This window comes from Parasteatoda tepidariorum, chromosome 5 (genome assembly GCF_982258835.1).
Source record: "Parasteatoda tepidariorum strain Cologne lab strain chromosome 5, Ptep-v5.0, whole genome shotgun sequence".
NCBI classification, from domain to species: Eukaryota; Metazoa; Arthropoda; class Arachnida; order Araneae; family Theridiidae; genus Parasteatoda; species Parasteatoda tepidariorum.
The window spans coordinates 108730523-108746823 of record NC_141759.1 but is presented as its reverse complement, the minus strand read 5'-3'; the positions used below and the strand labels follow the sequence as shown (position 1 = coordinate 108746823).

General features: G+C 29.3%; 1 protein-coding gene across 6 annotated transcripts in view; it reads left to right on the top strand.

The window, feature by feature from the left end:
• The window catches only part of LOC107445073 (RNA-binding protein Musashi homolog 2), a 184054-nt gene extending 168696 nt beyond the window's left edge, over positions 1-15358 (top strand). For all 6 annotated transcript variants that reach the window (XM_087164759.1, XM_087164756.1, XM_087164758.1 and 3 more), the window contains 4 exons: positions 7915-8124; positions 8738-8892; positions 9121-9184; positions 13132-15358. In XM_087164759.1, the coding sequence (XP_087020885.1) occupies positions 7915-8124; positions 8738-8892; positions 9121-9162 (407 nt within the window). In that variant the 3' untranslated portion in view covers positions 9163-9184; positions 13132-15358. The remainder of the gene's footprint in view (positions 1-7914; positions 8125-8737; positions 8893-9120; positions 9185-13131) is intronic.
• Positions 15359-16301: the final 943 nt, after the last annotated feature.

Here is a 16301-nt window from a genome sequence, read left to right as displayed (position 1 = left end):
TCTATGCCTTCATTCAATATTCAAGTTCCTTTTTTGTAACCCCGACACTATACTTCATTTTCTTCTAATGGTGTAGAGTATTTTTTTAATGTGATTATAAAAAAGCATTCATGCAAATTATAATATTTATTCCGATCCTCCTTTGTACCTCATTAAATATTTCCTTAGAATAAACCCCGCTAATGATTATTTTACGAGACATTTGAATTCAATTCACTCTTTAATAATCGTTATTTTTGAAATATTGGAATGTACGAAGGTTGGTGTTTGAGTGAAAAAGGTTCCACTGTAATTTGATGTATCAATGATTATTAAAATCTTAAAAATAAATAAATAAACGACTTTTTAGCTCTAAATTCACTTAATCAACTTTCAAAATTAACGACTCAATTATATATAAATATATATTAATTTTTCTGCACTAACCGATATCGACGCAAATGCTGTTCGTCAACTAGGAACCAGCTTTGAAATCAAAACTGAAACTTTATGTTCTAAGAACATTAACATTTATAGTTCTTTATACTTTATTCTTCTTTATACTTCCTTAACATATCAATCTTTAAAACCAGAATCGTGCCATAATCAAATAAGAAGACCACCAAATGATTCAGTTTAGAAACCTTGTTATAAAACATTCTTTTTTTAAAAAAAAAAATCGTTTTACTCACAGCTAAATGAAAGTGTGTAAAAAATAGCTTTATATTTTGTGCTCAACATTATTTTACTTTGTTTATCAAAGGAATTATTACGAAAATAATTTTCCAGTTAAAGGTTTGCCTTGCGCTGAATAGAGTGCTTGTTGATTAAGAAATAACTTTCGTGTGATATTTTATGGAATCTGCTTAAAACTGCAGCAAACAATCGAAATGCTATCAAGTCCGGTATTTAAAAGCACTTTTATCGTAGATATGCTTTTAAATTGAAAAAAAAATGTTGATTTCAGAACTAAAAAAATGAATTGGATGCTTTAAAGTAGCCATGAAAGACTATATATAAACGTGCCAACAAAAAACAACAGAATCCTTCTCAAAAATTAGGTGAGGAATCTGACCCATCTCTTTAATGTATTTGAAATACTGATTTTAATGTTTACAACCTCATCAATAGTGATTTATCGAGCAATATTTATTTTTTCCTCAAGTAAATACCGATTTCTGTGTACACAATAATGGCAGGTACTTTATTTCATTTAATATTCAAGTGTGAAATGTCATTTTTTTAAATATTTTTCAAAGAAAAAAAATTTTTTTTTGTTCAAACTGTTAGAAATTGTACAAATATATTCCAATGTAATTCATATTGCAATACTCATGTGCCCATTTGTCAAATTTGAATATACGTGTGCATGAACTTTGTATTTTTGTTGATACACGAAGAAATAAAACTCATCTTGTACATAATTTAAATGGCTTTGTCTGTGTAATCGCTTATTTTTTTTTAAAAATATAATTTTTTTAGTTTGTTTTGTGAAAAAAAATCGTATTTGAAATAATAATAAAAAAAGAGAAATTTCTCAAGTAAAACAGTTTTTAGTTTTTGTTAAAAAGTTTATGAACTGCAAAATGGAAACTTTGGTCAGTAAAAAAATAGTATATTTTAGTAAATGCGCATTTTTTTATCGCAATTTATATTCTTACTATAGTCAATGCATATTTGTAGATTGACTTATTTTAGTAATACTGAATAACTTTAAAATTAATAATAATTCTAAGCAATTTCTAATTCATCAATATTTTTATGTAAATAGCTTTCTTTCACAAAAAAAAGTAATGAGGTAATTTCATTATTCGCATAACCGATTAAAATTTCATTGAGCGATCATTAGAAGGGATGAACGATTCATCAAATAATATTTTCTTTTCATTCTAGAACAATACTTAACCACTATTCATTCCTTTATTTTCCAAACTAGATGGTTTCTCTACTTTTAAAACTTATTCAATAAATAGTATTTCACGATTTGCATTGTATGTTGTTAGTCATTTTAGTATGCATTTATATGACACTATGATGTATGTAGTTATATGTTTTAACACTTGTAGAAAGTATGTTGTTAATATTTAGAATAATCAAACACATTTCGATTTCTACAGAATGTGCCGGAGGGAAAAAATACTTTGCAGTAATACGAAAATTTAAAAAGTAAATACTGAGTGAAAAACGTTTCCAAACGTATGCATTGAATACCGTATTTTAAATGAAAATCTTTTGTAAACACGGTCTAAAATTATTTTAAAACTATACTGTTTTTATCATACTAAGTCAATTTGTCATTAATTTTTTTTACGAAATCTTTAATTAAATTTTAGCGTTATTTTACAATATAAAGTGGTTATAAAGTGATTGGATTTAACAAATAAGTTTAAATCGCGTCCTTCTGTAGAAAGCGAAATTGTGTCAGTAAAAAAACAAATCAATTTTTGGTGTTCACCATTAGAGAATGATGTAGTTTCGTTTCTTTTTTCGTTTTTGTTTTCTAATCTAAAGTGTAAAAAATTAATTGCTTGTGAAAAAAAAAATCTTGATAATGAATTTGTTTACACAGTTGCTTGATTTCTACACAATTCTTCTTCTCATTTCTTTTTTTTTTCTTAATATTTCTGTAGTAACTGAAAGAGACTTTTTTCTCATTTAGGCTTTTTTAGTAGATAGTTATTTAATCTTTGCTTTTACCTTTAACATCAATAGTTCATAAACTACACTGTCCAGTTCTGAAATAAGATTTTTTTAAAAGAAAAAAGGGCCCTCCTCTTAAGTACACCCTCCCATCAGGATTGACCATCGTATAAAATGTTCCAAGATGGGGACTGGACACTGTATTAGTTACATTAGATTATTAGGTTTAGAATGAAGTGAGAAAGTGAGCAGTTGCTTTATGGAACCTAGAGGTTTGCTTGCATGGCTATTTATTTTTACCTTGCATGAGTGCATGTCTATTAGATACCTTTTGTTGCTTGTTGACTGATTTATTATGAAATCCTCTCTTATACCCACAGCAAAGACCACCAGATGTTTCGTAGAAAATATGTTGCAAAAAAAAAACTAAAGAAATAGAATATTTTAAATAATCTGTATTTGAAATTTAGTTATTTCCAAGAAATTCAAGATAATAAATGAAATCCTGAGTAAAAGTTACCTATAACCTATAATAATCTATAGATATATTTTAAAAATACCGAAAACATTTCTCTAATGTTGGAAAAGCTAACTTTAGTGATAATTAAATCTAGCTGGAACATATATATATACACCAAAATGGCTGTTCTTAAACGATTTAAAAACATCATAGAAAAAATAAAAAGTGCTGCTTTTATTTTTTTATTTTTAATTTTACTTGAATATTTAATTTTTTTTAACAATTTTTATAGAAATAACGGACAATAGTTCTCATACTGATTCCATCCAGATGAAAAATGACCTAAGAATGTAAATTAAATCTTTAAATTTTTTAATGAGTTATAAAAAACACATTTTGTCAAATGAAATCATTTCAATAAATTAAAATAAATTTTGATGTTACTATCGAAGTTATAGGAAAGAAAAATATGCTAATTAATTTCTATCTGAAAATTCAAATTATCTGTTTTAACTTATTAAGATTATATATAATATAATATAAAATTATATATATTATTGTGAGAGCAGTTTTACATTAAAAAAAAGTAATTTTTCGCAATTTTATTGAAAATTTCTTTAGTTCTGCAGAACCTCATAATATATTTTAAGAAAAACCACAATACATGCAGATCAGTTTATAATACAGTCTTAAAAATATAGTTGCACAATAGATTGTCCCTCAAGAATAAAATTAAATAAATTAGCAGGTAAATTAGAAAAATTTATGCTAAGAATTTTAATAGGGGCGGCTGATCATATTTGCTAATTATGAAAAAAATGTTTCACTTGAAAGTCATTCTTCTTAAATTCTATCTTCCAACTCATTCGCAATTATAAAAATTATAATTATAAGAATTATAATTTCAAAAATAAAATGTCGATTCCATGATGGAAAATCACTCATTAGAATGTGAAATCGATGGAAAGCTCATTCATGAACTGAAAATAATTGAAGAAGAACGACAAAATAATTTCATTGATGCCGCAAAGAATATCTTAAGAATTTTCTCGATGCGTTTGACTAAAATTTAGCTCTATTTGTGAAGAATTTGAAAAGTCACATAAACAAATCGCTTTTCTAACACAAAGATCATTCCTAATGATGAGACGGAATAATAGAACTTAATTTATTTAGATCGTAGAACATAACAATTTTATTTAGATTTATTATCGTTTGCTTTTTAAAATAAAACGATACAAATTCCATCTTATAGCTCGCACACAATTCAATAATAAATAACTCACTCACCAAGTTATACTTGGTTGAAAACAACTCAAGTATCGCTTAAATATCTGCCACTCAAGTTCGGTTTAACGCAAAGCAAGTATTTTGATGAAATATAGGTGCATTAAACTCAAGTTGAGTTAAATCATTTACAACGTGATTATGAATTGAATTTTTCATAAAGTAAACAAGAATTTTCAAAGTAAACAAGAATACATAAAGAGAATTCATAAAGTAAACAAAAATATTGTTTATAGAATAATTTTTTCAGACACAGTAGACATTTCTTGATTCTTCGCATTCGGGAAAAAGTTAGCAAAATTCGTAACTTGCGCCGTCAAGTTACCCTGTTTTTTTTCAGATTTCTTGGATTGCAAAGAAGGAGACAAGGAAAGACCAACAATGGAAATCATAACAAATGTGAGTATTCTGAAAGGTCAAAAACACTTTCTGTCACTTTCTTATTCTTTTTTTTATGGCTTCTGATATTAATAATTTTATTTTCGCCTGCATGATATGATTTAAATTACGTTGTTTATTTTTTTTATTTTAAAATATTTTCGCTCAGAAATATGTCCAAAAAAAAGCGCACTGCTTTTTTTCATTTTCATTTTTTTTGTGCCTTGATTGCTTGGTTTACATTTAGTTTATTATTCGCTAAAAATTTTATTTCTGAAAAGAAAAAGTGAAAGAATTCCTTCAAAATCCAATCCACCTCTTGTTGTATTTTTTATATATCCTTTGCAATCCTCTCATCCAATTACATTTTTTTTTTTTTTGAAGAACTGAAATTGCTTGCCCAGATACAGAGCAAAATCTATTGCCGTTAAATCAACACAAATAGCCTAAAATTATATTTACTAAAATACTAGCTGAACATAACAAAAAAAATAACTAACATTGTTCTTAAACACCGCGAAAAGCTACTTTCGAGTCGAAAGAAAATATATTGAGGAATTAATTCTTGTGGGCATGTGACCGTCCTTGAAATTAATGGGTTAGAAAAGAAAGAAATAGAATTATTCTAGAAATAGTTCAACCCTAAATACAGACGATAACTTTATCAAAATTTATAACGAAAGTTCGCTCGAATCAGACTGTCTTTTTTATATATTACTTATAAGTGATTTGTATATTACATGTGGGTGAAATATCGAGCATTTATCATTTATATCTGAGTCCTTATATTTTTATCCTAATAAATAGATATTACTGAATGTGGGACGCATACGGTATTTCTTATTAAATAGTCTTAATAAATAACTGTATTCTATGTGTATTTTTAACAATAGTTTGGGAAATGAATGTTATTTTTCAAAAGATATTCAATCCTTCATCATTTGTAGTTTCAATAATGATTTGTAGCCCATAAAAATGTATCAGCATTCTTTTATCTAAACAAAATTTAGTATGCCAAGTTGAATAGCAATACTTTTCAAGAATATATAAAATATATCTCAATCGAAAGTTGACAGTTGCCCAGTCCACCATCTGACAAGGGAGGGGAACTGCTTTCCCTTAACAACAAAATCAAAAATTAATTTTTAGTAACGAGCCTATTTCTCTGTCCCTGATTTCTCTGACCCAATAATGATGGCGATTTGAATCTCGTGTATTCAGTGATATCCACGGTATTTCCATATCCACGTTTATCCATTCAGTCTTGAAAGAAATACAAAAAAAAAATTATTTAGGTCCAGTTTCAATGTCGAAGCTACCAAATTTTTGTCCTTCAACCTTTGTTCTCTTGTAAGATTAATATGAACCTTCTGCGACTGACAACAAGATATCATTTTCATGCTAATACAAATAACTACAACTCACTACAGGATATCATTTTCAAGTTAATAGAAATGACAACAACTCACTAAAGGATATTATTTTTCTCATTATTACAAATGATTTCAACATACAACAGCATATCATTTTAACGTTAATACAAATGACTACAACTCACTACAGGATATCATTTTCAAGTTAATAGAAATGACAACAACTCACTAAAGGATATTATTTTTCTCATTATTACAAATGATTTCAACATACAACAGGATATCATTTTAACGTTAATACAAATAACTACAACTCACTACAGGATATCATTTTCAAGTTAATAGAAATGACAACAACTCACTAAAGGATATTATTTTTCTCATTATTACAAATGATTTCAACATACAACAGGATATCATTTTAACGTTAATACAAATGACTACAACTCACTACAGGATATCATTTTCAAGTTAATAGAAATGACAACAACTCACTAAAGGATATTATTTTTCTCATTATTACAAATGATTTCAACATACAACAGGATATCATTTTAACATTAATACAAATGACTACAACTCACTACAGGATATCATTTTCAAGTTAATAGAAATGACAACAACTCACTAAAGGATATTATTTTTCTCATTATTACAAATGATTTCAACATACAACAGGATATCATTTTAACGTTAATACAAATGACTACAACTCACTACAGGATATCATTTTCACTTAGTAAAAATAATAAATGAATATATCCAACATTTTTGTTTTAAAGTGATGCATAAAATGTTTCGAAATCACATAATCATTTGTTTGTGCACTATCAATTTATATGTCTACATAGTTGAGTAATGGAATTAAATATTTTCTGACATTAAAACCACTGATTAAATCTCCTTTGCTTTTCCTAACCTTTTAAATTATATATATATTGGGAGAATTCATCGATCTCAGTAGTTATTGACTGAACAGAAAGTAATCCTTTGGCAGTCTTCTCGTTGTATACTTATAAAAATCACGAACATTCCAATCAGTCAAATCATTATTTTATTTTTTTTTAAATTAAGTCTCAGTAATCATGAGTTTTATAGTAACGCACTTTGTTTCTTTTTCTTTGAAAAACAATTTAGAGCTATAAAAACTTAATTTTCAGCAGAACTATCTTTTTAGAGCATTAATTGATGTTTAGAATAGAAACAAAAATTCAAATTAGAATTCTCTTTATAAAATTCTGGCTAAGATTCGGAACAAAATATCCCAGAAGGATTAAAAATAAAATAATCATTAAATTCCGAATAGGATAGGATTCTGCTTATAAAATGCAGAAAAGGATTAAAAATGAAATAGGTATCTAATCATATCATGCGGAATATTAATTTCTGGTTACATTAACAAACATGATGAAAAATTTCACCACAAATCGCCATATATCAGTATTTTTTTGTGAGTGAAACAAAATGAATTGTCATTGCATGCTCATATGTTTCGTCTGAAAAATCACCATTTTAGGGAGTCATGTGTAATTTCCTCAAAAAAGAGAACAATTTTTGCCTTTAAAATGTCAATTTAGTCTCTAACGATTAAATCTAGTGAGACAATTATGTATAAATATTAGATTAGTTTTTGACTGCGACTGAGCCATTCACCCTAATATACGTACTTTCTTTTAAACTTCAAATCGTAACGTGTAAGATTATATAATAATGTAAAACTATGTAAAAATCAACTTTGCTGTGCATTAAAATATACTTTCTTGGTGTGAAATATCTACTTTGTATCTTTTAATCAAGGCTTTCATGGATTCAGTTATATTCCTTCACCGGCGGCAACGGATCACCCCGCCTTCTTCGTCGATGCTTTCTCTGCAACAGCAGTGTCCACGGCAGCACTGGCAAATCACATGACCAGCGTGGGCCAAACAGAACCTCCCACTGGACTAGCTCCGATGGGAAACTCACCCATCAAGAGAGGTCACCCATTTGCTGCGCAAATACCCACTGGTAAGCGTGCTCCTTTATAAAGTGTGTCCCAAAATTAACGCAAGATTTGAATTTGCCGCCATTTTCGCAGTAAATTGTTGGCCACCCTGAAATAAGAACACTTTAACAGCTGAGAGTTTAGGGTTAGTAAAAATGGAGCGTTCAAGACTGTGCCACATGCCATACAGCTAGTGAAACAATTCAATTACTGCATGAGACACATCCTGGTCTCGTGTACCCTCTTGTTGCAGTCATCAGAATTGGCCCTCTAGATTGTGTGATTTAACACTATTAGATTTCTTCCTATGGGGTTATTTAAAGTAAAAGGTCTTTTTCAACAAGCCCTCAACCACACGTGCATTACAAGAGGCGCTGCATCAACGAAATCGAGTCAGAATTATACAGAAAGGTCATGAAACATTTCGACAAAAGAGTGCGCCAGTAAATCCGTGGAGGCCACTTGCCCGATATGTTATTCCATAAATAACCCCCTATCCTATGTACTTTATGATTCAATGAAAAAATATCAATCTAAAGACTAAAAACTATGTTTTTTATTTAATTCATTGGGATACCCTCTGTATCGTATAACTCACTGATTTGTGTATTTAAAGATTGTTTATTGTCTTTGTAGTGATCAATAATTATGGATTTGCCTCCCCTTCCCCTGTAAACAACAGAGTCTTCCCGGCAACCAACAGCCCTGGACCCATAGACATCTATACTTCCAATCAAGATGGGGTCAGTTATGTCCAGGATCAATCCACACCATTTCAGGCTGTTAATAGAGTAAGAACACACATTTCTTATTTTATGTTATAGAGTTGTCTCTCAAAGGTTTTTTTTTTGTCTCTCTTGTAGTTGAATGACTTCTATGTTTTGCATTTGAGATTTTTCTCACAGCTGGTTTCAAACACAAAAGGAATCCGTCTTCTAAAAAATAAAACCCATAATTATGAATGTAATTTTACACTATTGAGTAATGTGAAATACTACAACCTATTTGTTCTTTTGCAGGGCCCACTTATTGCTGCGGCATTTACTAACGGCTACCATTGAACGACGTCGATCGTTTATTCAGGTAATCCTGCTTTATTCAGTTATTACTCTATGATATGGAGCATATCTGTTAAAGTTTCCATTTTTTACAAAAATTGCCGGCGGCAGTTTAAAATTTACTATTTTTGAACAAGGCTGATTCCCCATACGTTGTTGTTATTAACAAAGCACTAAATAATGTTAGGTCTTGTTTCTGACAGCACAGGGAATATTAAAGCACTCAAATTGAACATAGTGCTGTTTTTTGACAGTGTAGTTCACTGTCAGTAACTGCCTGTAGAATGTCTGTAGTTATTCCTATAGGCATAGAAGGACTATAGAATACCTAGGTATTCTATAGAATGTTTTTAGGCAAAGTATGAAATATGAGAAGTATTGCATACTTTCCCTAGGCATTGTATATATAATACCTAGTCATTCTAAAGAATGACAAATGCTATTTAGGCAAAGTATGAAAAAAACGTCCTGATGAGGTTATTATGTATGCATTTCTCAAAAATAAAAATGTTATTCTGAAAAAATAATGAGAGTGCAATTATTCAATTATTCATTCATTCATAAATTATTCAATTATTCAAAAGTGCAATTATTCAAAATGCTTAAAGAAAAATTAAAGTTGTAGAAAACATAATTTATGCCTTTCTTATTAGGAGAAACAAAATTTCCTTATAAAAAATAAGAAATTAACCTACTTGTTGCAACATTGTAGGCTTGAATGACATTTTGAATGTGACATTTTCGAATGATATTTTGATGAATCGGAGATTTATTTTATACTTTGCCGATTTCTCATTTGACATTCTATGGAATGGTTAGGAAATGTATGAAATATAAATCGCTTCATACATTGCCGACTCATTTTAGGCATTCTATACAATGTGCCGGATTTCAAACATTGCCGGTAACATATCAACTTTATAGATAATAATGTAAATTATCTACCTAGCGATTTGACTAGATTATCCCCATAAAAATACACTTGTGGAAGTAATGTTTCAAACAGTCTCTTAAAAATCAAAACAAAATATATTTTTTTTAGAAAAGTGGGAACTTTAACCATTAATATGCAAAATCTTCCGTATTGATCACCTTTAATAAATAATATTGTTATTGAAAATTCTTATTTGTAATAAAGTAAAAACAGTACACGATCCCAAATGAATACACAAGCGAAGATATAACGAATTGGAAAAACGCATTAAAAAAAACATCAAAACCTGTTTGATTGTTGGAACAGAAGCAAAGAATGCGTTTTGTTTGTAATCTGGGTTTGAAACCATCGCTCTTCACAGTGATTTTGTAATATTACTTTGTGATGAATTTTCGATACGAATTTTAAAGTCTGTCTTTGTTTGAGCAAATACTCTCTTCTTGCAAGTTTAATTGTATAGATGAGAATTTTTGATTTAGACAAGTTTATTTATTTATTTATTCTTTGAAGAAGAAGAAATGTTAGCCAAATTCTTACGAGATGTTATGGCGTTTTTCAAACGCCATAACAGGAAACTTTTTCTCTGTATTAAATTTGCTTAAAAATCATCTCTTGGAACTTATTTTCTTTTAAAATAAACTTAATAACAGTTCTCTTTTTAAATACAATAATGGGATTAAAAATAGTTCAAATGAAACTTACCCTAAATATAACAATTGATTATCTAGAAAAAAATGTGAAGATAAATAATATTTATTCAAAGAATATTAGATTTTCATAAATAGAATTCAGCGCATGGGCAAAATCCTAGAATAGCCCAGCCCTTGGCGACCTTTTGAAATCCCACCAAGTTGGCGATTATTGCTTAGATCAACGCTGTTGTTTTATTATTAAAGAAACAATTCATATTATTACAAATTTATTAAAATAATTTTAATAAAATAAAATAAAAAATAATTAAAATAGACGATCTGTAAGATTGCAACTTATCTCCCCGAAATATCTTCCAGAAACCAAGTTTGGCGAGATTTCAAAAAATCGTCAAGGGTTGGGCTGTTTTTCGATATCATTTTATTTTTCTTGGAGATCGACAAATTTTTAAATCAGACAGATCACAAAATATTTTACTACATTAAAAGCGATTTCATTTCATCTGCATATATTATGGAATGAGACGCTTCCTCGGTGCAAAAATGTATGATATTCAAGTAATATTTATCAGGAAATTACTATACTTTTCTTTCATACAACTTTGTTTTGTTAAGCGCATAAAATATAAGGCGCAATAAAGTTATTTCGCATTCAGAGAAATGTTTCCTTGCAACTAATAGCGTTGAAAATACAAATAATAATATTTTTCATACTCTTTAAAGGGACCAGAGCCGTGGTGGCTCAGGAAATAGAGCGTTTGCCTTCCAATGAGGTGAACTGGGTTCAAATCCCAGCGATAGCCGGTCGAAACGAATTCCGCATCAGGCTTGCACCGATCACGGTGCCCACGTAAAACATCCTCAGTTGTAGACGGATCATGGATTAGAGTCCCGTCTAATCTCCATGAAAAACCATGAAGAGCAAATGCGGGTTAGTTCCATCAAAAAGGCTTCCAGGAAGGCAAAATTACTTCCACTACTTGATCTAGAAGTTCACTTGTCTTCTGGGTTGGGTCCAACATTACAAGGCTTCGGAGTGGAACCCCTTGACATACGAAGACGTCTGGGAGACGTCATTTGTTTCTTATGTCAAAACACTAATTGACGTGTCTCAGACGTCTTCAACTTGGAGGTGCCAACTTGCTCCTGACAGCAAATAAATATCTTAAAGTGGTAGTTTAATAAATTCAATTTAGTAGATTTTTATCCACCACTATTTCTAAATAATTTGTTGGCTTATATAATTCACCCCTTTATAGTAGTTATGTCATGCTATACCTTTTAAAAAGCAAGCAAAAATAGTCAAATATACGTAAAAAAATTTAGTTTGTAGTTATTTACTGTTTTTTTTTTGTAATTATTTTGCGTGTCCGGAGTCGTTGGCATCTCTGTCAACATTCCGTTGTGAGTTGTTGTTTACAGAGCAATCAAAGATCATTTCTATATCAAGAAATTACATGCCATTGGGTTAATAGTCGCAAACCCAAAAAATTGGATCGGCTGTTCAACGACGGTTATAAATTATAAATAAATAATTAAAAGGGGCCACCTATATTGATATTTTGAAATTCAGAAAAATGTGAGTTCAGGTAAGTTTTAAATGCAGAAAAAATATATGAAAAAGCAAACAATTTATGGTTGAACTACGTAATTTGTTTGCATTATTTTGAAAACAATTTCCTCAGCTCAATTTTCTCTAATCTTTAAAATAAAAATGATCCTCCCTACATTGCTTTCAAAACGTGTCTATGATTTTTTTTTAAAAACTCTATATTTTCCCAAAACGTCATTCGAGTTTCCAAGTACCGTAATTAAAGTACATAAAAAGATTCCAATTGAAAACCTTCAACTGATATTCAATAATTCTAACTCTCTCTCTTTGGTTGTTCAATTTGTAGATTCCGGAATTTGAAAGACAATGTAACGAATCAAGCTACATTAAAGAAACAGTTCCTTTTTATTAAAAACAAATTTATTTGACAATCACGCATAAATTAAAGAAAATTAAATTCAAATACCCGTAATGGGTTAGTAATAACCTTGCAAAATAAATGGAAAAAACCGTAACGGGTTAGTATGAACCTGAAATTCAAAAAAAAAAAAAAAAAAAAAAAAACTATTCTCATCAAAAGTAAACAACTTTTTCCTTTTTAACCCTTTGACGCAGAATTTTTTATTCCAATACGGCAAAGGATTGCAACTCCATATCGATATCGCCCACCTAGGACAGATTTTTTTAAATTTTAGTTTAAATATATGAATCTAAAAGATTTAAGGATTAATGGTAATAAAACATTTTAAAGAGAATGCAAACTAGAAGGTTCCTAATATGAGATACTCTTTAGAAAATTACGTTTAGAACATACTAATTTGTTTATTGTTTTGCAGCGCCTTTGGACGTTGAAGAATGTGGATTTGTTTATGATCCTTCCTGCTGTTCTTTTTTATATCGGCACATACATTACCAGCCTCTCACTGTTTCTTAAGTTCTATATGCTACAAGGGTTCCAAAACTTTAGTGGATATGAAAGAGATATTTTGGTTTTCATCTCGAGTTACTCCCCCTCCCCCATGAGTGTGACTCCAACAAGTGCCACCAGGTTTGAGTTCCAAGCAATAAATTATAGAAGAGGCTAAACCCTAAATTTCGAACCTTGGTGGAGTTAAAACTGGATGTTCATCGTTTTATCTTTTCTTCTCTCTAATCTTCTGTCCTCCAAATGAGGAGAGATTAACTTTCTTAGTGGGGAGTCCTCCCTTCAAGACAATGAACAAGAACAATCGTGATATACTATAATGTGTTTATGTTAACAAAATGTACTCATAAATAATCACTGAACACACGAGATAATAGGTTTGTGAAGTGGAATGGTGATATGACTTTTTATGTTTATCTTAAAGCAATACTGAAAAAAAAGTATACATACATATATATATATATTTAGCTTGCTGTATATTTATGCATTTTTTGCAGTACGAGACTGGAATCGAATAGCTGACGTGTGACCCTATTTAATCTGACAACCCCACCCACACACCTGAAGTTTTCTATACCATTGGATTTTAATAATTTGTGGAGGGGAATTGCGTCTATTTCAAAATAATTATGGCAATATGCGATGTTATTTTAATGCGGGGTTAACTTTAATTTCTCGGAACAGAATCATAAAAGGTTATTTTAATGCAAATTTATTTTTTATTGCTGTTTCATTAGATTTCAGCACATTTTGCAAAACAGTTTTCAACCAAAAAAAAAAAATATTTCAAATTTTACTTTTAAAAAAAATAATGTAAATACTCGCATGCATTATCATAATATCAAAAAAAGAAGAATACAGGTGAGACATGATATATAAATTAATAACCACCTATGTATATAAGTTTGATAAAGTATCATTTTAGATATAATTGGTACTAAAACTCCCATTTCTATGCGTTTTTAATTATTGGCTTTCGATAGACGAACCTAATGAAATCTATCCAATGAAGTTTTTTTTTCCTCCTTTGGCTAAACTTCGAGGATTGTTTTTTTTTCACAGATTGCTAAGCCTTATTTAAATTCCAAAAAGAAATATGAGTAGAAAAGATGTTCTACCCTGATTCTTAACCTCCTTTTATGTCTGTAAAAATCAGCCTTAATGGGTGTAAAGTTTAATGCCTTCTTTAAGAGATAAAAACAGATTGCGCCTTTTTATTTTGTTATAAAGAACGATCCAAAAGTTATTTCTATTTCTTTGTGGGTGGTTCATTGAATTGATTTTAGCGTAACTGTAACAAAAATCATATACGTTTTGCATACGAAAAAGATTCCTCTCGTTATGTCAAAAATGTCAAGGATTGTAATGTGCAATGATATACCTTAGTGCTTTAATTTTCGACTCTACATATTATTTATATATATACAGTCCCTGGCACAATTATTCGACGCGCTATATAAGATTCTATGTAAAATCTTAATCATCAGGTGATACTTTACAGCTTTATTGCTTACACTTGTTAACGTTCGTGTATCAGTGAGTTAAATCAAACGATATATAATATAAATTAGACGATTGGATAAATCAAACGATATATAATATAAATTAGACGATTGGATAAATCAAACGATATATAATATAAATTAGACGATTGGATAAATCAAACGATATATAATATAAATTAGACGATTGGATAAATCAAACGATATATAATATAAATTAGACGATTGGATAAATCAAACGATATATAATATAAATTAGACGATTGGATAAATTAAACGATATATAACATAAATATAGGGTAGTTGTTATATTAGGTATTATATAAGTATATTATAATAATTTGACCCAATTATTTGAAGCACTATAGTGTTTTTATAATGACATGTTTTGCACGAGTTTATACGCAATACTTTTATATTTCAACATACACGTAATCGGTTTTCATTCAGGAGATTGTTTACATACTTCCTTTTTGTATTTATGTTTAACGTATTACACTACAATGTTAACCCATTGATTCACAAACATAAACAAGTGTAAATTGGTTTCAGCCACGTAAAAACAATAATGCTGTTTAGCATAACCGGATAATTAAAATTATAAATAGAATCTCATAGTGCGTCTATTAATTTGGCCATGGACTGTATATATATATATATATATATATATATATATATATATATATATATATATATATATATATATATATATATATATATATATAAAATATACATACATATTTACTTAACGGTATTTTATAAATTGCTCTTGTATTTTGCACTGTGTATTGTAAGAGAGTGCTTTAAAGCTTCATTTTTCATCATTTAATAATGGATCATTTCAATTACAATGAATGATCACGTGTCACGTTCTATGATGTGTTTATCACGTTAATCTACTCAATGTGCCGAGCAGTCTATCCTTTTATATAATCGAGGGAGAAATTCTTTCTCTCCAGTTCCTATTGAGAGAGCACTTCCATTTTTTTTATTGTTCGGCAGGCAAAAAAAAATAAATAATAATAAAAAGTACACTTTATATGATAAACGCATGTGACTTTCCCCCTTCACGGAGAGAATCATTTTATCGCATCTTTTGAAATGATCCACATTCAGAAGTCTTCTCTTCCTTTTTTACGCATTGAATTCAAATATAAACGCAATCTATACTCATTGGTTCTCACAATGAAAACAACGTTTCAAAATATCATGACGGAAATAACACTCTTCTACAAATCCGTGAAAAATAAAGACTTGAATATTCATGGAATTCAAATTTGGGCCACGAATGTTCATGGCATTCTATGATAAATTAGGTCATAAATATCCATGGAATTCGATTAAAAAGAAGAGACATGAATATCCATGGAGTTTGATTGAAATGACAGACATGAATATTCATGGAATTCGATTAAAGTAAGGGACGTGAATATTCATGGACTTCGATTAAAATGAAGAACAAGAATATCCATGGAATCTGATTGAAATGAGAGACATGAATAACCATGGAATTCGATTAAATTAAGGGCCATGAATATTCATGGAAATCAATCATGTCATTAGGAAGTGACAAAATGTC